The sequence below is a fragment of the Talpa europaea genome, assembly GCF_964194135.1.
Source record: "Talpa europaea genome assembly, chromosome: 3".
Taxonomy (NCBI): domain Eukaryota; kingdom Metazoa; phylum Chordata; class Mammalia; order Eulipotyphla; family Talpidae; genus Talpa; species Talpa europaea.
Genome location: NC_140069.1, coordinates 52,597,659 through 52,620,379, shown reverse-complemented (window position 1 = coordinate 52,620,379; position 22,721 = coordinate 52,597,659). Strand labels below are relative to the sequence as shown.

The following is a 22,721-nucleotide window of genomic DNA, read 5'->3' as shown; positions in this document are numbered from 1 at the left end:
AGAGTAGACCAAAGTGAGACAAATGCTATTTTCACAAGGGGCAGAAAAAAGTGTCATTTACATAGTGATGTGGTGACCCCAATCTGTGGTGCTTTTACCCATTTTTATTAGCAATTACAGGCCATAACAGAGGCTGCTTATGAATAAAGTGTAAATGTCAGGGGGATGCATATTTAATAGGAGAATTGTAAATATTTACAAGGCAAAGTAATGATTCAACCTCACAAGATAAATTGAAATTAATTTCCATCAAGAACTAATTTGTTTGCTGAATTCTAAAACCTTCCACTAAAAGAAGAGTATGTAAGGTAATGTCAGAGTTATCTTCCAGGTCAGTTGCATATCCTTCCTCATCCCATAGTAAAGCTTCCACTTGACCCTCTTAGTTCTTCATGCGGCTTGAAATTTAATGATTCCTGGGTACTAGAATTAATGTGATCAATGACATTTTTTCCTGCTCACTCATTTACTCATTGGCTATTTAGTATTGACTACTTATTTATATTATACTATGAGAGATAATTCTACATATCTATCTATAGTGATCTGTATCTATGTCCATATGTAAGCAGAGTTAGTACCACTTAAAGAGCTTACTTTATAAAGAGTTAGACTTACTGAGGTTTAAAAGATATGAACTCAAGCAAGGGAGACCATCTTGAGTAAGCTAGATTAACTTCAGCATAATATTCGTATTAATCATTTAAATGAAAGCAAATGCTTCCATTTTTCATTCTGTCCTAAATAACATGCTAAGTTATAGGGGATACAATTATAAACAAACTATGGCCACTGATCTGTTGTAACTTGAGGTCTAGTGGAAGATACAGAAAATAATTCTATGATGATAAAAATGAGCATCCAATTACCAATGAGATAGTGTTTTGGAAGAAAGAGCATTGTTCCATGGGAGTATGTAACATAGATAACTGATCTGGACTAGGGATTAGAGGTTTCAGAAAGCAAATGTAGTCTTAATTTTAGTACAAATAATTCTTATTTATATTGAATGTAACCAAAGGGAGAAAAAACCCAAAACACAGAAGGAAAAACCCAAGTCACAATGAGTCATTAAATACAAGAATAATTTAAAAAAATACCCAGCATCTATGGAACACTGAATATGTGCCACTATGCTCGGTGATTTATATTCATTTTTCTATTTAGTTCTCACATCTTTGTATTATAGGTACTATTATTAGCTTCCTTTTATACTTGAGGAATTTGAGACTTAAAAAGGTAGATTATGTAGCTATCTACATTCACACAGCAGTGCTGGAGTTGAGATTGTCATGTGGGTTGTCTTACTCCAGATTCTACTCCTCTGAATCACTGACTTTATCATAACTACCACGAATGCAAAGGATTCAAAAGTCAGAATCCAAGTAATGGCCCATATTGGCAGATAGAGGGGAGTTTTTTTTCTAAGAAGGAAGGCTGGGTATAAAATTCAGTTTTCTTAGTCCCAGATTGGGTTTAAAGGCCAAGGTGGGGAGAAGGATCCAGAATGAACATTTTGAAAGCAACGAAGAGCTTTAATTAAGTTCCAGACAGTGTGGATAAGAGGGTTCACTATTGGAATATCCCAGGGATGACTACATTGCAGCTAATGTGACATCTGTCCTTGCACTGGGTAAAAATATCTTTTCATATTCATTGTTGAGACTCTATACATATGATGGTTAAAAGAGTAAGATCTGCAAGCCAGTCCTTACAGTTCTAGTTCTAAGGTAATGTAATATGGTTCTTTTCAGCAATACTGTTAAGTCCAACTGCTTCTTAAGACAACTGTCAATAAAATAAAATCTCATTCACCATATGTTCCTGCTATATACTCTGTACTGATAGCTATTCTGATGGACTAGGTGTTTAATAATTTGTAAAAAAATGCATGCATAAAATATAAATGAATGAGAGAAAGCATCACTATTCTTCCTACGTGCTTTAGCTCCAATTTGTTTGGTGTCCAGTCACCTACTCTAATATAGTAACTGAAAGAAATTATGTGGTAGAAACAAGTGTATAAATAACAAAAATAATACTGTTTGACCTTATTGAAAATTGTTACCTTAATACCACAATATTCATTAAAATTCATTAAATCTGCTTTATGTTTATCAATACTCTTGAAACAAAAGGGTATATTTAAAAAGTATACTTTCAAAGGAGAATTTCTACACATTTTTATGTATTTTACTGAAATTAGTATAAATATTAAAACTATTGATAAGTGATGATGTCAGTGTCAGTAAAAAAATAATAAAGGAACTCAAAGTCTGCTCCTCTAGAAGGGCAACTAAAAATCTGATTTAAAAAACTGTCAGAATCTACTTTTATAGAGTGAAAGCTAACCAGATTTTTGTGGCAAGTGAGGTGCACTTATTTTTTTAAGTTAAATCTTAATGAAAATGTTGAACTTCATGATACTTCCTCAGCATAATGGTAACCTTGAAAATAACTGCCCACATCCCCAATGCCAGTACCAGTACCAGAGGGAGCAGAAAAGATCTCATTTGCAAATAGTTGTCCTTGGATGATCTTCCCAGCGGCTCCCTAGGAGAGCTGTTCAAAGGACTGTTTTAACTCACCTAAATCAAAACTTATCCAGTCCTAAACATGCAATGAAAGAGTGTGTGTGTGTGTGTGTGTGTGTGCGCGCACGCACGCGCATGCACAGTGGGGGAGGGCATCTATTGAGAACATTTGTAGGTGTTCTTTTAAATCTGAGACAATGTATAACAGTTGCAAAGATTAGACTTGCTAAAAAAAAAAAAATTGGGAGAAAATAAGATGCTTTGGGAAAGAGAGACTATGAAAAGCTCTGACATGTTCCTGGGAATCTAGAACTACTCACATGCCCAGAGCTTCATGTATGCTCAGCAAAGAACAAATAAAACCCTACCTTCTCACTTCTTTCTTACCTTTAATAACTGTGCAACCAAGAAGAGAAGGACAGAGTTATAAACCACCTGGCTGAGAGTGCTGCAGCATGCTCTAACACAGCAACACAGAGCCCATCTGCAAAGACTGGGAGTTTTGGTTCCAGATGTATAAGATACTCTTCATCTAAGCCTTAGCTGACCTTTAAGTTAGTGGAACTGAGACTTCAGTGGTCACGCATGAATAAGTATACAAATTTTAGAAAATTTTGGTTAACAAGAGTCACTAAAGAAACAGCTACAACAAGCAACAAAACCATCAGTAAATGGAGAATCTGATTTATAGAATTGCAAATTGTAATACTCACAATGTCAGGTTTCAAAAAAAATTAAGAGGCATGCAAAGTTTGCCTATCATTATATATGTGTACACACATATACATATATGTATATAACAAATATTGATAAGGATTGGAAAAATCAGACTCATCCATTTCTGGTCAGAATATAAAATTGTGCATCCACTGTGAGAAATAGTCTAGCAGTTTCTCAAAATGTTAAAGATACAGTTAACATATGACCTAACAATTCTTTGCCTTGATATATTCCCAACATAGCTGAAAACATATATTCCCACAAAAACTTGTATGTGAATATTTATAGCAACATTCTTCATAATACTCAAAAAGGGGAAACCATCTAATGTCCAGAGGAAGTATCAGGAAGACATTTAGGAAGCCAAGGGCAAAGAAGGAATTGCCAAAAAAAATCTTGCAGAAAGGTCAAGAAGAATGAGAGCTGACAATAAGTCATTAGATTACACTTAGTCTGTCTTACAGTGAAGAGCAAATTCATTAGCGAATCTGAATTTGCAACTTTTTTAATGTAAACTATGATTTGAAAGTGTTATGGTGAAGGGAAAGAGATCATTATTGAAGGGCAGTGTTGACAGAAAAAAAATCACTTCCCTTCTTAAAAAATATGATAAAGTAAATCAAAGATGTCAGGAGACTACATTTCTTGCTTTGCTCCTGGAGAATAATCTGAAAGTTTGCCCACACCCTCACTGCACCTGAAAGGGACCGTGGCAAAACAAGAACAGCTCTTGGATATTTCATCACCACTGACTGCATCAGAAGGAACACAGAAGAGCTGCATGTTTCATTAAGCCAGAGGTGGGTGCAGAGAAATGCCTGTAGGTTGTGGCACCTTGAACTCCTCTTTAAGAATAAATGTTCCACAAGAACAGACACACAGACCAATGGAACTGAATAGAAAATCCAGAAATCAACCCACAGATTTATGGTCAACTAATCTTGGACAAAGGAGCAAAGACTATGCATTGGAGCAAAGAAAGTTTGTTCAATAAATGGTGCTGGGAAAACTGGGTCGCTACATGCAAAAGAATGAAGCTTGACTACTATCTCACACGATGCACAAAAAACAACTCAAAATGGATTAAAGAACTAGACATAAGACCTGAAACCATAAAATACATAGAAGGAAATATAGGCGAAACACTACGTGATATGCACATTAAAGACATCTTTACAGACACATCACCCAAAGCGGTGATAGCGAAGGCAAAGATAAACAGCTGGGACTACATCAAATTAAAGAGCTTCTGCACAGCAAAAGAGACAATAACAAAAACAAAGAGAAACCCCACCAACTGGGAGAACATTTTTGCACACAACACTAATGATAAAGGATTGATCACAAAAATCTGCAAAGAGCTGATGAAACTCAACAACAAAGAAAATAATCCTGTCAAAAAATGGGCAAAAGAGCTAAAAAGAAACTTCTCTGAAGAGGAAATGCAAATGGCCAACAGGCATATGAAAAAATGTTCAACATCACTTGTCATCAGGGAAATGCAAATCAAAACTACCATGAGATACCATCTCACACCAGTGAGAATGGCACATATTAAAAAAACTAGCAACAACTAATGTTGGCGAGGATGTGGAGAAAAAGGAACTCTCCTGCACTGTTGGTGGGAGTGCAAACTGGTCCAACACTATGGAGAGCTGTGTGGAGATTTCTGGACGTACTACATATAGAGCTTCCATATGATCCAGCAATTCCACTCCTAGGTATTTACCCAAAGGACACAGAAACATCAATTCCAAAGAGCACCTGCACCCCTATGTTCATAGCAGCACTATTTACAATAGCTAAGTTTTGGAAACAACCCAAATGCCCAAAAATAGATGACTGGATCAAGAAGATGTGGTACATATACACCATGGAATATTACTCAGCATTCAAAAAAGATAAACACATGCAATTTGCAGCAACATGGATGGCGCTGGAAGGGATCATGCTCAGTGAAATAAGCCAGAAAGAAAAAGAAAAGTACCGGATGGTCTCACTCATAGCAGGAATCTAGAAAACTTAAATAAGGGACCAGGAAAATGAATAACTATAAGAAAGTGAAAATCAAAATCAACAAAAAACTATGAAACAGAGACACTTTTTGGGGGGTGGGGGGGCGGGAGAGGAGGGATTGGGGTCAAAATAAGGGGTTGCAATTGTATGGGGAATATAAAAATAAAATTTATTTTAAAAAAAAAAGAATAAATGTTCCACAATTCTGCTGTGAGACCTGGGATTGTTTTTTTTTTTTTAAGTTTCAGTTTTGCTTCAGCATTTGAGCAGTATTCCTATCTCTTCATTTTTAGTTTTTATGGATTGTAATAGGGAAAGACTTTGAGTGTTGCCTTTGTACCTATTAAAGTAATCATATAACTGGTACAGGCAATAAGTTATAAGTAAAAAGGAACTGAATACCTAGACCACCAAAAGTCAGCTCCAGTGAGAGTCAGGGATCACAACATCCCTATGGTTCTGTGGTACCAGAGTTGTGTGGTGGGATCCACAGTGACCCCCTTTAGGCCAGCTCCTCTGTCTAAGTGTCCTGTGTCAGCCTCCACCAGTAGGCTAGGTTTGAGCACGGGGCACAAATTATAGTTGAGACAGGGTCACAAAATGGGAGTTGTTCTTTTTTTTCCCAAACAGAGCCAAAACTCTGCCAGTGAGTGCACAATTTTTGTCAAAGTTTTTGCCCAGGGAAAGGAGGGCAGGTATTTTGATTATCCCAGTATTGAGGTGCAAGTAGAAGCCTGTTCTTTGAGGAGACATAGTTGACCTAATCAGGTTCTCCCCACCTGTCCAGATGTTGGGAACTTCAGATCAAGCCAATAATCCCTCCGCTCCCCTGCTCCTACAGTTCTCCATTAGTGCACCCTCTGTCCTGGATGCCAATACTGCATACCCCTTTTGTAGTGCTGTGGTGGGTCTCAAAAGTCCCCAATATAAGTCCACAATGTAAGTGTGCCCCTGACTCAACAGCTGTAGGGTACCCCTCCATCTCGAGGGTTGCACTGCCCTACTATCACTATAACCACAGTAGGTTGTCCTATTATTTTCTGCCAGACCATTGCTTCTGCTATGTACTGCAGTTGTCTGCTTTTCCTTCGGGGTTACTGATTTCGGTCTGAGGAATTTCAGTTGTTAGTATATGAAGGAGGCGACCCCCCTCCTATTCACTCTGTGCTCACCTTGCCATTGCCAAGAGCTGGTTCTTCATTAGACAAAGAAAAGAAATGTAGTGAACAGAAAATATTTAAAACAAAGTTATGTTGATTTGACATTTCCAAAGGTTTAACTACTGTTGTATTTTCACTCTCATATTTAAAAAAGTGAAAGTATAATGCCTCATCATGTTTATTGCTCATTTCAGTTAAAATTTGGGAATATCATCCGCCAGGAAATCATTGAAGTGCAAGGAGTTCACTGTCTGAACTGCCGCTAGAGGTCAGCACTTGACTCTCAATGTGATTATTACATGAGGGAAAAGACGGATTCTCTGAAAAAGATAGTTAATGGTTCCTAGTGCAATCACCTACCATCTGTTTTGAATCATGGGTGTGACTATGGATCCCAGAAGATGAAAGATCACCCTCACAATTTCTGAGGTGAGCTCACATCCATCTACAAATGTGCAGAAATTATGGAGCTTTGTCACGCGGCCTTCAGAATCCCCTGAGTGGAGCCTTGGTGATGAAAATGTTTCAGTCACACACTATGTGGCAGGTGCTTCAGAAATGATCACATAGCAGGGGTAGTGTTGGCATCATTACTTTAACATGAAGCCATGTGATACCTGAACTAGCTATTCTGCTTCTCATGAAGGACGCTGCATTCATTTTTGTCAGTGGTTCCTGTTTCCTTGCACTCCAGGAACACTCTATTCTGTCTTTCTCTTAGCAGTGTAAGAGTTTCTTGTGGAGAACAAAAGTATGAAATAGTTGTAAGCATTTTGAGATACTTTGGTACTTAACAAGGGGACGATATGACCATGAGAAGCATAACAGACAACAGATTTTATTGGAAGATGCGTAAACAAGACTGCACGAGAAGGGAGTCCCTCACAGCTTGAGGCCATCCAGAGGCTATGACATGGGAGCTATCCTCAGAAAGGGAGGAGGCCAAAGAACCTCCCGGGTAGTGGGAGCTGGAAAAGGGGGACTTATGCACCATTAAAATATGAGCTACAGACAAGACATTGACTTCCAAGTGAAAGTCAAATCTATACAGAATTTATAGTTTTATAACACAGCATCTTTCTGAATTCAGGAAAAGATTAACTTTTTTTAAAGATATATTTATTTATGCATACAAAAACTGGGGTACAGGCCAGAGATGTCAGGGGTGAGAAGATTCACCAGAGACAGAGTGGGGAGCAGAACAGGCAGATTGTCTGAAATACACTGCTGAGGTGCAGAGGGCCTTGATGCCCCAGCCAGATAAGACACTGGCAAGCAGCTAAGAAAAGGGCCTCACACTGTGGGGCCGAAGCTCAAAGAGCCTCACACCATGGAGCTGAAGATTCCTTGTGCCTCACACGGTGGGGCTGAAGATTTAACATCCCTTTGTTTTTTGTTCTTGGTCATAAAAAGAGAAAAAATTTCTCAGAAAGTACATTAGGCAATAAATTATATGTAGCAGCATACTATAAGTAAATGGCATGGAAAATTATCTATTTAAAAATTAGTTATTAAACAATTTGGCCCACTTGACATGGGAGACAATTTATTGTACATGCCTGAAAAGCAACCCAGGACAACAATTATAGTAAGTCCTTCTTATGTTTTTTAGAAGTTTCTTAGGAAAGTTTTTAAATGAAGTTAATCGTGTTAAGAAGTTTCTTGGTAGAAAACCCTGCTAGCTGATAACCAGAAAGCCGCTGGTCTCCAGCTGAAGGCCATTAGAATAGAAGAGTCTTTTGATGTTTAGTCTTTAGCTGATAGAAGTGTACTAGCGGCTATCGGCTGTCTTAGGTAATTATCTAAACTGAAATAATAAGTTTTAGTGTAAGGCTTAGTTTTTTTAATCTATTAACCTTGAAGGTTGCCTTCTTGCTGAGAGCATGTAGCAGCCAAAAGTCTATGGGAAAAAAAAGTACTGATTGTTTCTGCTTTGCTTCCATGCATATGATGATGTCATCTCACTGCTTGCAAAAAATGAATAAATAAAGACCTGCTGAGTCCCTCAGTAGAAGATACTTGCGCCTCATCCAGTGTCAGTGTCTCCTCACTACCTCATCCCCTTCCCTTCAGGCCTTAAAGTTTCGCCTAGGCCGTCTCATCCTTTCAGGGACTCCTGACACGACATTTTTCCAAGGCTGGTCGTTGGCACTGAGGGGAGCAGCGGGAGAGACAGGAGAGGTCTGCTGTGCCATATGGGTTAGCTCCCTGACTGGGGATAGAACTCATGCTGCAGAGGCTGCAGATTGCCTCATAGTGCTGAGACTTAATCCCTTGTGCTAGAGGGAGGCCCTAGATTAATTTAACTAAATTAAAATTAAGACTCTCTGTTCACCGAAAGCTTCCTTACAGAAACTAACAACAATTATAACAAAAACAACAAAAAGTTCCCAGAAAGGGAACTTTCATGTATATGCAATACATTTAACTGTCAGAATAATCATTTATAGAATGTTATTTTTAAAAGTTATATATATTTAAGTATCAAACTAAAAATTTGTGAAAGACGAGCATGAACTGAAATAGAGGACATCCAAATGATTGATGTATATATCAGACTCAGTAGTAGTTAGAACTATGTAAATTAAACCATATGTGTATATGTATATAATGTATATAAGATATAATATGTATATACAGGTATATATGTGTGTATATAATCATGAGTGTCAAACATTAAAATGTCTGTCAACAGCAAATGTCAGGGAGCTGTGTATTGGAATTCATATTTTGGTTTCTTATATTTTCACTTGACTGTTGTCTGAGTCCAGGAGGGCATAGGAGTTCGAATGAAATTCCAATATTGTGACATACTCTCAAGTTCCATAGTCTTAAAACTTGTTACACACCTAGGGATTTCTAGTCTAGGCTTAGTTTTCACTTGCAAACTCTGGTTTATGGCAGTTTTTTTTTAAGATTTATTTATTTATGCATACAAGAACTGGGGTATAGGCCAGAGGTGCGGGGGTGCTGAGGGGAATAGTGGGCAAGACAAGAGAGAGACAGGAGAGGTCTGCTGAGCCATGTGGGTTAGCTCCCTGGCCAGGATGGAACTTGTGCTGCTTCAAACTTGTACTGCATCAAACTTGTGCTGCAGTGGCTGGCAATAGCTTGATAGCACTGTATCTTTAACCCCTGCGCCACCAGAGAGGCCCTGGTTTATGGCAGTTTTCCCTCTCAGCATAGCCAATTTTATCTATTGGTTTATAACTAAACTGATAATCAGATTTTCTTTGCTTTTATCAGTGCACATTTTCAGATCAAATTTTGCTTTCATTTGTTACCTTTGCAGTAGATTTTGGCTTTGCCATGAGGGTAGTTTAATAGTTTCTAGAATATAGGAAGAAATCAATACCTCCCCTTCCTTCTTCCACTTTTTCATCTTTGGCAATAGGTGACTTTTTCCCTGGGATATTGCAGGGTTGCTAAACTTTGTGACTGATGTGGATTAACAGAAAGTCACACAACAATGTAGAAATACTTGCAAGAAGCAACAGAAAGTAATTGGAGAAAGCAGCTGCAAATGTGTGGAGTGGGGAAAGGCAGGTATAGACAGCCATGCCAGGGTGAACTTGGTTTCCTGAGTCTCAGAAGCCAGCTCTCCCAAATAAGGGCTCTGACTTCCAACCCCACAGAGACACTTTTGATATAGAACTGGGGCAGTATGATCAGAACCAGGACTGAGGTGACTCAGATGGGTACAAAGTAGTAGGTAGATCCCACTTGAGTGTTAGAGAGGTGAGGAGGAGAACTGGGCAGAATATTATTACAATTTTCCCTGAAAATAGGTAGCTTTTAAGAGCTAATTGCAACTAGATAATCGCAACTAGATAATTGCAACTGTGAACCCCATATTTATCGAATTTGCCTATCACTGATTCATTATGCATTTCAGTTGACAGCTGTCATTGGATTTTGAAGTGGAAATTGGTGATAGGATGCTATCTCTAATATTAGTTATAACCATAGAGATTAACAGATGACTAAGTATATAGAGGTTCACATCATGTTAGAATATTACCACTTTTAACTATAAAATTAGAAGTTTTAAGAAAAAAGCTTAAAAATGCATATGTGAATATTCTCCTTAAATGTACTCCAATTCCTTAATTCTGGTTTCTGGCTCTATAGACAATTCCCAAGGGCACCTCCTTAGCAATTGTGTAATTTTGGCAGCTGCCTCTGCTAGCCATATTTCCCCAGGATTTCTCAGAGCCAAGAGCCTCTGCCAAGAGGATTCAAAATGTTGCTGATGACCTGGAATTGAATTTGTTACAGATGAAGGTGTGCCAGCCCTCAGAATTTTCCAACTCCATTGTTAGAGTGGAGTGATAAATGATTGAGTGCCATCTACCCTGTGAGCTGACAAAAAGACAAGCAACTTAAAATATGTCAGGAAGCCAGGTTTCTCTGGCTAAGTCTTGGGCAGTGTTATCAGTCTACAGCTGAAACCTAGAAACAAGGAAATGTTTGTAAAAAAGGCATTTTTCAGGTATCAAGGCAGAAGGCAGAAGTAATAGCACTTACATTTCATAGGCCTGGACATGACTTGTGGAAGTACCAAGGGAAAATGCTGCAATTCATATTCCAGTGCACAGAGTGAGAATTCCAGGAACATTGTATCATTAAAATTAATATGCTTAAAGAATCTACTTGACTCTTTATGATGATGATTGTGTCATTGAAGTTTGAGGACTTCCTTTCTTCCCTGCCTTCCACTTTTTTAAATCTGGTTCTAGTGGGTCATTTAAGGGAACAAACTCTAAATTTTCAGCTATTAAAAAGAGAACAAAATTTGTAACTGAACTTGAAAATGATGAAAGAAACCACACAAATAATATGTGTATTTTCTTTAACAAGCAAAAATGAAACAAAGAATCACCTATAACCCCAATATGCCACTTGTAAGCACTGTTAATTGTAGCTATAGCCTTCCATTTCCTTATTTATTTTCTACTTATTTTCTGTTTTATTTTTCCCTACATAAAGACAAATATACAATTGTGTGTGTGTGTGTGTGTGAATGTGTGTAGGTGTTTGTGCACATGTGTATCAAGGTCATGAGAGATTTCTATATACTAAACCCAGTGATCAGTTCTTAGTCCTTTTCTACATGATCTGACAGTGGCATTTGATACAGGTGATCACTCTCACTTGAAATACCTTGTTTGCATGGATTCTAAGACTTTTCCTTGGTCTTTATCTCCTTTGTTGGTTCTTCTTTCCCAAATCCCAGGCTTAAGAGATATTTTTGGATCTACACTTGGGAATCTTTCCCACTTCTATGGCTCTAAATACATCTGTCTGCTTAGAATTCCTCAATGCATGTCTTCTACAATAATTCTCACCTGAGGAGGAGGAGGGAGCGGGATCAGAGGGAGTGGGAGAGGAGCACAGGGGACTGTAGTGATGGTGCACAGGTGCATTGGTGAAGGAAATTCTATGGGGACTACACCTGAGGGGGTGGGGGAAAGTAAATATTATTTAAAAAATAATAATTCTCACCTGAACTCCAGGCTCCTATATCATTCTACCTCCATCCATTTAGTAGCTTAATAGGCATTTCAGAGAGGGGCGGAGCAACATGGCGGCGAGGAGACGCTGCGAGTAAGATCTCCCATTAAAAAAAGTTAATAGAGAGGAAAAGTGGCAGGTTCCAGTGAGAAGTGGGACACGGAAGATAAACGGGTGACTCCAGCAAACTGCCCGAAGAAGAAAGTGGCCATAAAAGAGGACTAGAATGGGAGGGAAGCGCAGAACCCTGCTCCCCTCCCCCGCCCACAGAGTCGGCACTCATCGACCAGCAGAGAGGAGGAAAAAAACAAACTAAAACGACCAACAAGAACAAACTACGCAGCAAGCAGGACTGTGAGTGGAAAGGAACTATTGCAGCCACCACACCCTGTGAACGGGAGCTGTGGAGAACCCTGCAGGATTCGCCACGGCGGTGAGCGAACAGCTCCGGGTGCCATTAGAGAAGAACAAAGACCCCGGGAGACGCGCACACAGCCCGGGCTGCCGGTAGCTTGCGCGGAAAAGTGGTGCGCTTGGCGCGCTTGAAAAGCAAACGCAGATCGGGATCCCGGCTGCCCAGGTCCCCGCGCCTGCGACCTAGGCTTGCGGGGAGACGCGCGGAGGTCCTCCCTGAGGTGAAAGTCCCTCACTGAGTGAGCAGGAACCAGGCGCCCAGGCACGGGAGCGGGTGCAAAAGGCGCCATTCCCGCGCCACTGAACTGGGCTACAGCCCGCGTCCTGGAACTGCGGGCTTTGGAACTGAGACCCGGGGCACGAAATTTGGGGCATGGGTTCTCCACGACGGTGGGGCACAAGGCAGACACAGCACCCCAAAGCCGTTGAGGTTTACCCTACCATTCTCGCTCTGCTCCCTGTCCCACAGGGGGGGGGGGTGTCGAAAAACAGCCCCCCAAGGACAATAGGAGAGATCTCTGGCGCCACCTAGCGACCAGAAAAAAAAGTCACTAACACCCCATAGAACAGGGAAACTTCTTAAAAGACTTCTTGAAAAGGGCAGAAGGCTTCTGGAGGACCCAGTGGCCAGCTGGGAAGTTAGCCCTCGCCAGGCCCCTTCCGACCAGCAGTCTGAGCCCACAGAGGGAACAGGTACCCACGTCTGGGGCAGACCGGGTGCGCAGAAGAGTATGCCTGAAACCGGAGGCTCAGGGACTGCATCTCGCTTCGCCATTTTTGAACAGGGACATTTCTTTAGTAAATACTGCCTAAAACCAGCAGAAAGCTCCCCCAGAAGCCAGAGATGGCTCCTGGAGGAGCCAGAGGGGAGCGGAGAAGTTCACCCAAGATACCAGCCAGTCCGAGCAACACAGTGTCCCAATGCATACGACAAATTAGAAAACAGACAGTAGGGAGTAGAAGAACCATACGCAACCTAACAACTCCTCAGGAAAGAAGCACACCACAAAAAGAAAACCACTGCCCAGATTGCAACGACAGCAACTTGGAAGAACTTCTGAGCCTTCCAGAAAGAGAATTTAAAATTGCCATGATTAAAAAAGTGATAGAAGTCATAAAGGAAAACAATGATCAGAAGAAGGAAATTGAGTCCCTAAAGAGGGAAAACAATGGTCAGAAGAATGAAATTGAGTCCCTAAAGAGGGAAGTAAAAGAAATGCAGGAGATCAAAGAATTAATGGAGGAACTAAAGAACTCTGGGAAAAGCAATGAAAGCAGAATAGATGAAATGGAAGAACGAATAAGTACTCTTGAAGACACAGAAATAAAAAGAACCAAAACAGAAAAGGAAAGAGAAGTACGAAGGAAAAAGAATGAAGAAAGACTTCGGGAACTATCTGACTCCATGAGGAAAGGAAATATAAGAGTTATAGGAATTCCAGAAGGAGAGGAGAGAGATGTAGGAACAGAGAAAATATTCCAGGAGATAATTGAAGAGAACTTCCCAAATGTGAAGAAGGAGCTGAAAATTGATATACAAGAAGCAAGAAGAACACCAAACTTCCACGACAAAAGGAAAAATACAGCAAGACACATAATAGTAAAGCTCCCAAGAATCCAGGACAAGGAAAAAATAATGAAGCTGACAAGAGGGAAGAAACAGATAACATTCAAAGGAAAACCAATCAGGCTGACATCAGACTTCTCTGAAGAAACACTACGGGCAAGGAGAGAGTGGAGGGACATAGTCAACAGACTCCAAGAAAACAGATGCCAACCAAGAATACTCTACCCCGCAAAGCTCTCCTTCCTCTATGAAGGAAGAATAAGGATCTTCCAAGACAAACAGAAACTCCGGAATTTCATTACGACTAAACCCCCACTCCAAAAAATACTACAAGGAATCCTAAAGCCAGAACCTCAGAGGGACGAATAACAATGAAAGAAGACCAAAAAAAAAAAAAAGTAATTAAAAGAATAAATAAATAAAATCAAAGGAAAGACAAACACAATGGCAAATACAGATGCTAACATATCAATATTAACTCTAAATGTAAATGGACTAAACTCTTCAATAAAAAGACACAGAGCAGCACCTACCGCTGGGGCAGACCGGGCGTGCAGGGGAGCGCGTCGCCAGCACCGGCATTTTGCAGCAGGGACCCTTCTTGCTGGAGACTGTGTGAACCCAGCAGAAGGCTCACCGAGGAGACAGAGGTTAAGCTGGGAGGCTTGCCCACACCGGGCACCTTCTAGCCTGCAGTTCCAGCCCAGAGGGGAGCAGCACCCACCGCTGGGGCAGACCGGGCGTGCAGGGGAGCTCGTTCCCGCATCGCCATTTTGCAGCAGGGACCTTTCTTGCTGGAGACTGTGTGAACCAGCAGAAGGCTCACCAAGGAGACAGAGGTAAGCTGGGAGGCTTGCCCATGCTGGGCGCCTTCTAGCCTGCAGTTCCAGCCCAGAGGGGAGCAGCACCCACCGCTGGGGCAGACTGGGCGTGCAGGGGAGCGCGTCACCGGCACCGGCATTTTGCAGCAGGGACCCTTCTTGCTGGAGACTGTGTGAACCCAGCAGAAGGCTCACCGAGGAGACAGAGGTTAAGCTGGGAGGCTTCCCCACACCGGGCACCGTCTAGCCTGCAGTTCCAGCCCAGAGGGAAGCAGCACCCACCGCTGGGGCAGACCGGGCGTGCAGGGGAGCACGTCGCCAGCACCGGCATTTTGCAGCAGGGACCCTTCTTGCTGGAGACTGTGTGAACCCAGCAGAAGGCTCACCGAGGAGACAGAGCAGGGACCTGTCTTTGCTGGAGACTTGTGAACCCAGCAGAAGTTCCCCAGAGGAGCCAGTGGTGAGCTGGGAAGGTCGCCCAAGATGCCGGCCAGTACCAGCAACACAGTGTCACAAGGAATACGGCAAATTAGAAAACAGGCAGTAGGGAGTAGAAAAACAACATGCAACCCAGCAACTCCTCAGCAAAATAGCACACCACAAAAAGAAAACCATCTACCAGATTGCAACGACAGTAACTTGGAAGAACTTCTGAGCCTTCCAGATAGAGAATTTAAAATTGCTGTGATTAAAAAACTGACAGAAGTCATAAAGGAAAACAATGATAAGGGGAAAATAATTAATGACCAGAAGAATGAAATTGAGTCCCTAAAGGGAAGTAAAAGAAATGCAGGAGATCAAAGAATTAATGGAGACGCTAAAGAACTCTGGGAAAAGCAATGAAAGCAGAATAGATGAAATGGAAGAACGAATAAGTACTCTTGAAGACACAGAAATAAAAAGAACTAAAACAGAAAAGGAAGGAGAAGTACGAAGGAAAAAGAACGAGGAAAGACTTCGGGAACTATCTGACTCCATGAGGAAAGGAAATATAAGAGTTATAGGAATCCCAGAAGGAGAGGAGAGAGATGTAGGAACAGAGAAAATATTCATGGATATAATTGAAGAGAACTTCCCAAACGCTAAGAAGGATCTGAAAATTGATATACAAGAAGCAAGAAGAACACCAAAATTCCATGATAAAAGGAAAAATACAGCAAGACACATAATAGTAAAGCTCCCAAGAATCCAAGACAAAGAAAAAATAATGAAACTAACAAGAGGGAAGAAACAGATAACATTCAAAGGGAAACCAATCAGACTAACATCAGACTTCTCTGAAGAAACACTACGGGCAAGGAGAGAGTGGAGGGACATAGTCAACAGACTCCAAGAAAACAGATGCCAACCAAGAATACTCTATCCCGCAAAGCTCTCCTTCCTCTTTGAAGAAAGAATATGGACCTTCCCAGACAAACAGAAACTCCGGAATTTCATTGCGACTAAACCCCCACTCTAAAAAATACTACAAGGAGTCCTAAAGCCAGAACCTCAGAGGGACGAATAACAACAAAAGAAGGCCAAAGAAAGTTATTAAAAGAATAAATAAATAAAATCAAAGGAAAGACAAACACAATGGCAAATACAGATGCTAACATATCAATACTAACTCTAAATGTAAATGGACTAAACACTCCAATAAAAAGACACAGAGTTGCAGGCTGGATTAAGAAACAAAACCCAACCTTTTGCTGTCTCCAGGAAACACATTTAGCTGCAAAAGATAAAAATAGACTCAAAGTTAAAGGATGGAAAACAATTCTACAAGCAAATGGACCAAAAAAGAAGGCAGGAACAGCTATACTCATATCAGATAAAACAGATTTCAAACTTAAAAAGATAAAAAGAGACCCCAGTGGTCATTACATTATGATCAAGGGGATAATACTTCAAGAAGAAATAACACTCATTAACATATATTCACCAAACGAAGGAGCACCAAAATATATCAGACAACTATTGGCATCTCTGAAAACAGACATCAGAGAAAACACATACGTAGTGGGAGACTTCAACACACCACTATCAACAATGGATAGATCAACAAGACAAAATATAAGTAAAGACACTAAAGCTCTAAATAAGGATCTAGAGTGCTTAGGCTTAACAGACATATATAGCACACTAAACCCAAAAAAATCTGAGTATACATTTTTCTCAAGCGCACACGGATCATTCTCTAGGATCGATCATATACTGGGGCACAAGACAAACATCAACAGATACACCAAGATTGAAATCATACCAACCATCTTTTCTGACCATGAAGGCATCAAACTAGAAATAAACCATAAAGAGAAGGCAAGGTATTCTCCTACCTCGTGGAGATTGAAACCCACACTACTGGAAGTCCACTGGACTAACGAGGAGATAAAAGAAGAAATTAAAAAATTCTTTGAATTGAATGACAAGGAGGACACCAATTTCCTAAATGTATGGGATGCAGCAAAGGCAGTAATAAGAGGAAAATATATAGCAATAGATGCTCACATCAAGAAACAAGAAAGAACTCAAAGAAACAACCTAATCTCGAAACTCAAAGATCTAGAAAAAGAACAACAAAAAAAAACCCAAAACCAGTAAAAGAAAAGAAATAATAAAAACCAAAGCAGAAATAAATGAAATCGAAACTAAAAAACCAATCCAAAAGATCAATGAAACCAAGAGCTGGTTCTTCGAAAAAATAAATAAAATAGATAAACCCCTTGCCAGGCTCACAAGGGCAAAAAGGGAGAAAGCACAAATAAATAGGATAATAAATGAAAGAGGAGAAATCACAACGGACACAGCAGAAATCAAAAGAATTATTAATAACTACTATGAACAGTTATATGGAAACAAGTTCAACAATCTAGAGGAGATGGACAAATTCCTACAACTCTACAATCACCCAAAGCTAGATAAAGAAGAAATAGAACACCTAAACAGACCAATTACAATTAGCGAAATTGAAATGGTAATCAAAAACCTCCCCAAAAACAAAAGCCCAGGACCTGATGGATTTACAAATGAATTCTACCAAACATTCAGAGACGAATTGGTACCTATCCTTCACAAACTCTTCCAAAAAATTGAGAAGGAAGGTATAATACCTAACACGTTCTATGAAGCCAACATTACACTAATACCAAAACCGAACAAGGACAACGCAAAAAAAGAAAACTATAGGCCAATCTCCCTAATGAACACTGATGCAAAAATCCTCAATAAAATTTTAGCTATCAGAATCCAACAATGTATCCATAAGATAATTCACCACGACCAAGTTGGATTCATTCCAGGGACACAAGGATGGTTTAACATCCGAAAATCAATCAACGTTATCCAACACATCAACAAAAAGAAATATAAAAACCATATGATAATATCAATAGATGCTGAGAAAGCTTTCGACAAAGTGCAACACCCATTCATGATAAAAGCCCTTGAAATTCTTGGGATACAAGGAACATACCTCAACATCATAAAGGCCATCTATGACAAGCCAACAGCCAGTATCATTCTCAATGGTGAAAAGCTGAAAGCAATTCCATTAAGATCTGGAACAAGACAAGGATGTCCACTCTCACCACTGCTTTTCAATATAATACTGGAAGTCCTAGCCAGGGCAATAAGACAAGAGAAAGACATCCAAGGAATCCAAATAGGAAAAGAAGAAGTCAAACTATCACTATTTGCAGACGATATGATATTATACATAGAGAACCCCAAAAACTCCACAGAAAAGCTAATTCAACTCATCAATCAGTTCAGTAAAGTGGCAGGATACAAAATCAACACGCAAAAGTCAGTAGCCTTCCTATACACAAACAATAAATCTGAAGAAGAAGAAATCAAAAAAACCATCCCTTTTATTATCGAAACAAAAAAAATCAAATATTTGGGAATAAATCTAACAAAAGAGGTAAAGGACCTATACAAAGAAAACTATAAAACACTGTTAAAAGAAATAGAAGAAGACACAAAGAAATGGAAAGACATCCCCTGCTCATGGATTGGAAGAATAAACATTATTAAAATGGCCATCCTACCAAAAGCAATATACAGATTCAATGCTATTCCAATCAAAATTTCAATGTCATTCTTCAAAGAAATAGAACAATTATTGATGAAATTCATATGGAATCACCAAAAACCCCAAATAGCCAAAGCTCTCCTGAAAAAAAAAGAAGGAAATGGAGGCATCACACTCGCAGACTTCAAACTATACTACAAAGCCGTAATCATCAAAACTGCATGGTATTGGAACAAGAACAGACATACAGACCAATGGAATCGAATAGAAAATCCAGAAATAAACCCATAGATTTATGGTCAACTAATCTTTGACAAAGGAGCAAAGACTATGCATTGGAGCAAAGAAGTTTGTTCAATAAATGGTGCTGGGAAAACTGAGTCACTACATGCAAAACAATGAAGCTTGACCACTACCTCACACCATACACAAAAATCAACTCAAAATGGATTAAAGAACTAGACATAAGACCTGAAACCATAAAATACATAGAAGGAAATATAGGCGAAACACTACGGGGTTTGCACATCAAAGACATCTTTACAGACACATCACCCAAAGCAGTGATAGTGAAGGCAAAGATAAACAGCTGGGACTACATCAAATTAAAGAGCTTCTGCACAGCAAAAGAGACAATAACAAAAACAAAGAGAAACCCCACCAACTGGGAGAACATTTTTGCACCCAACACTAATGATAAAGGACTGATCACAAAAATCTGCAAAGAGCTGATGAGACTCAGCAACAACAAAGAAAATAATCCAGTCAAAAAATGGGCTTAAGAGCTAAAAAGAAACTTCTCTGAAGAGGAAATGCAAATGGCCAACAGACATATGAAAAAATGTTCAACATCACTTGTAATCAGGGAAATGCAAATCAAAACTACCATGAGATACCATCTCACACCAGTGAGAATGGCACATATTAAAAAAACTAGCAACAACAAATGTTGGCGAGGATGTGGAGAAAAAGGAACTCTTCTGCACTGTTGGTGGGAGTGCAAACTGATCCAACCACTATGGAGAGCTGTGTGGAGATTTCTGGACCTACTAAACATAGAGCTTCCATATGATCCAGCAATTCCACTCCTAGGTTTTTACCCAAAGGACACAGAAACATCAATTCCAAAGAACACCTGCACCCCTATGTTTATAGCAGCACTATTTACAATAGCTAAGCTTTGGAAACAGCCCAAATGCCCAAAAATAGATGAATGGATCAAGAAGATGTGGTACATATACACCATGGAATATTACTCAGCATTCAAAAAAGATAAACACATGCAATTTGCAGCAACATGGATGGCGTTGGAAGGATCATGCTCAGCGAAATAAGCCAAAAAGAAAAAGAAAAATACCGGATGGTCTCACTCATAGCAGGAATCTAGAAAACTTAAATAAGGGACCAGGAAAATGAATATAAGAAAGTGAAAATCAAAATCAACAAAAAACTATGAAGCAGAGACACTTTTTGGGGGTTGGGGGGCGGGAGGGGAGGGTTTGGGGTCAGAATGGGGCGTTTGCAATTGTATGGGGGAATATAAAAATAAAATTTATTATTTAAATAAAAAAAAATAGGCATTTCAAAGTTGTCCAAAATAGAACTGTGAGTCCTAGTCAACCTTTCCCTAAAAACAAAGTTGCTTGCTAGCTCATTAGATAGTAATGCCAAACTTCTAGATACTTAACAAAATGTTGGTGCTATCTCTGGTCCTTCTTTTTCTCTTATACTGTACATCAAATCCATCACCTAACCCTCAAATATATCCAGAATCTAACCACTTCTCACAGTATCCCCCACTTCCATACTGGTCCAAACTATCAGTTCTTATTCCTAAGAGTCTTCCTGCTTTTGCCTTTGTTTTCTCCAAGACTGATTGATACTTCAAAAACTACAGTCAGATCCTATATAATAGTTATCCCATACTGTCATGAAAGTTTTTTAATGACAAAAAGATTTTGTGTGTTATTAGTACAAGATTTCACCATAAATTCTGCACACAAACAAGAAAAGCATGTCTCCAAAGGTCCCAACTCTAAGAATTTATAGATATCCCAACAACTCTCAAAATAAGGGTGAAAATTTTTTCAGTCAAATTTAAAATGAAACTTAATTTTTTTTACTATTTTTATTCTGAGTATAAAATTAGAGTGGATTATACACCATGACACACGATTTCAAATATTTTGGTGTTTTTAAGCATCTTGATGCTGTGGGACTTAATTATTCACTGCTTTCTCATCAACAATACTTTAATTCCTGAAATAGGGGTGATATTTTCCAATTTATCATGAAGATTGATTTACAAGGTATACTTTGTATTTATGCTCTATTTTGGTCTTTTATTCCTTTCATTTATTAAAATGAAATAATTCTATAAACAAGCTTAAGGTGAAACTGATGGTCACAGTAGAGAAAATAACTTTTGTAGACCTTCCAATAAAGAATCATAAAATAGACTTTGTAGAGGAAAACATACCACAAATGTAATTTTAGGGGAAAATGATAGTTTTATTTTATTTATTTATTTTGGGGGGATAACATTAGTTTACAACACTATATATGTTTGAGGAGTGCAAGGTCACACTTCTTCTCATGCAGGTTATCACACCCAGCCCACCACCAAGCATTAATAACCCTCCACACCGGCCACTGGAGTTCGTCTACCCTTTGCTCTTACCACCTCTCAACTTCAATTCTGCTCTCAGGCTTCAAGGATTTGTTTTCATTTTGTCTGTTTGCTTGCTTTGTTTCTTTACATTCCACATATGACTGAAATCATTCGGTATTTGTCTTTCTCCTTCTGACTTAATTCACTTAGCATAAGACCTCAAGTTCCATCACAAGCCCAAATGACTAATCACTAGTTATATCACCTGTATAGGGAAATGACCACTGGTCCAGAGCCTGATTATCATAGCTCAGCTTTTGTATCCATTTTTTTCCATTTATGCTTGACTATAACCAAAGAATAAAGAATACCTCTAAAGCCATCCCCTTCAAAACACGCGCACAACACTACCCTACCCTACCCCACACCACACCACAACACATATCCACAGAGGGGAGGGGACTTTGGACTTACATGAAAATCTCTACAGATTACATAAAATGAAAAAAACTATGTGAAATGAGGTCAAATATATATATTTGAATACAAGGTAAGAGTCACGGTATGCAGAAAAATAAAAGGAAGCTGGGATTCATGGATTATAAGGCAGTCATAATAGTTTTTCAAAGGGGATAGAAATAAGAACTTCTTTTTTTTTTTTTTGATAGTTGAGTTTAAGAAATTTGTAGTGTGAAGTTTCTTGATTCTGGAAAATTCTTCCACTTCTAATTGGGATTTTGGTATAAGTTGTCCCATTGCTGGAACTCTTAGAGGCCTCCACATGTTGGGGTGAGTTACTAATCAGCTTGCAGGTAAAAACAAACTTCACCTATTTGCCAATAACAAAATGTCTACAACTCAACAGCTCTGCAGTTACTGAGAATTCCTTTGAGCACGTGAGGGGAGGAATAATACTATTGTGCCTGTATATTAGATGCAAGAGACAATATTTAGTGAAAACTCACATAATCATTAGTGTAAAACTCATAGCACTTGCTTGTATAAAGTGTGCACAAATGAATATCACTTTCTAAAATGTCATTGTTATTCTGGTCAAGTAACTTTTGTTCATTTTTTTATTTTGAAAGAAAATTGGCCCTGAAATACCATCCTGACAAGAATCCAGATGATCCATCTGCTGCTGAGAAGTTTAAAGAAATCAACAATGCTCACACAATACTTACTGACCGGTCAAAGAGAAACATATATGACAAGTACGGATCACTGGGACTCTATGTGGCTGAGCAATTTGGAGACGAAAATGTTAATACCTACTTCATGCTATCAAGCTGGTGGGCAAAGGTGAGTCAGATTTTTTTCTTTCAAAGCAGACTATAGTGCTTTGGTGG

General features: G+C 39.3%; 1 protein-coding gene across 1 annotated transcript in view; it reads left to right on the top strand.

Moving 5' to 3' along the window:
• The window catches only part of DNAJC5B (DnaJ heat shock protein family (Hsp40) member C5 beta), a gene marked incomplete at its 3' end in the record, with an annotated part of 48,640 nt that overhangs the window by 9,319 nt on the left and 16,600 nt on the right, over positions 1–22,721 (top strand). The window contains exon 2 of the mRNA XM_084229521.1: positions 22,461–22,674. Coding sequence (XP_084085647.1) covers positions 22,461–22,674 — 214 coding nt within the window. The remainder of the gene's footprint in view (positions 1–22,460; positions 22,675–22,721) is intronic.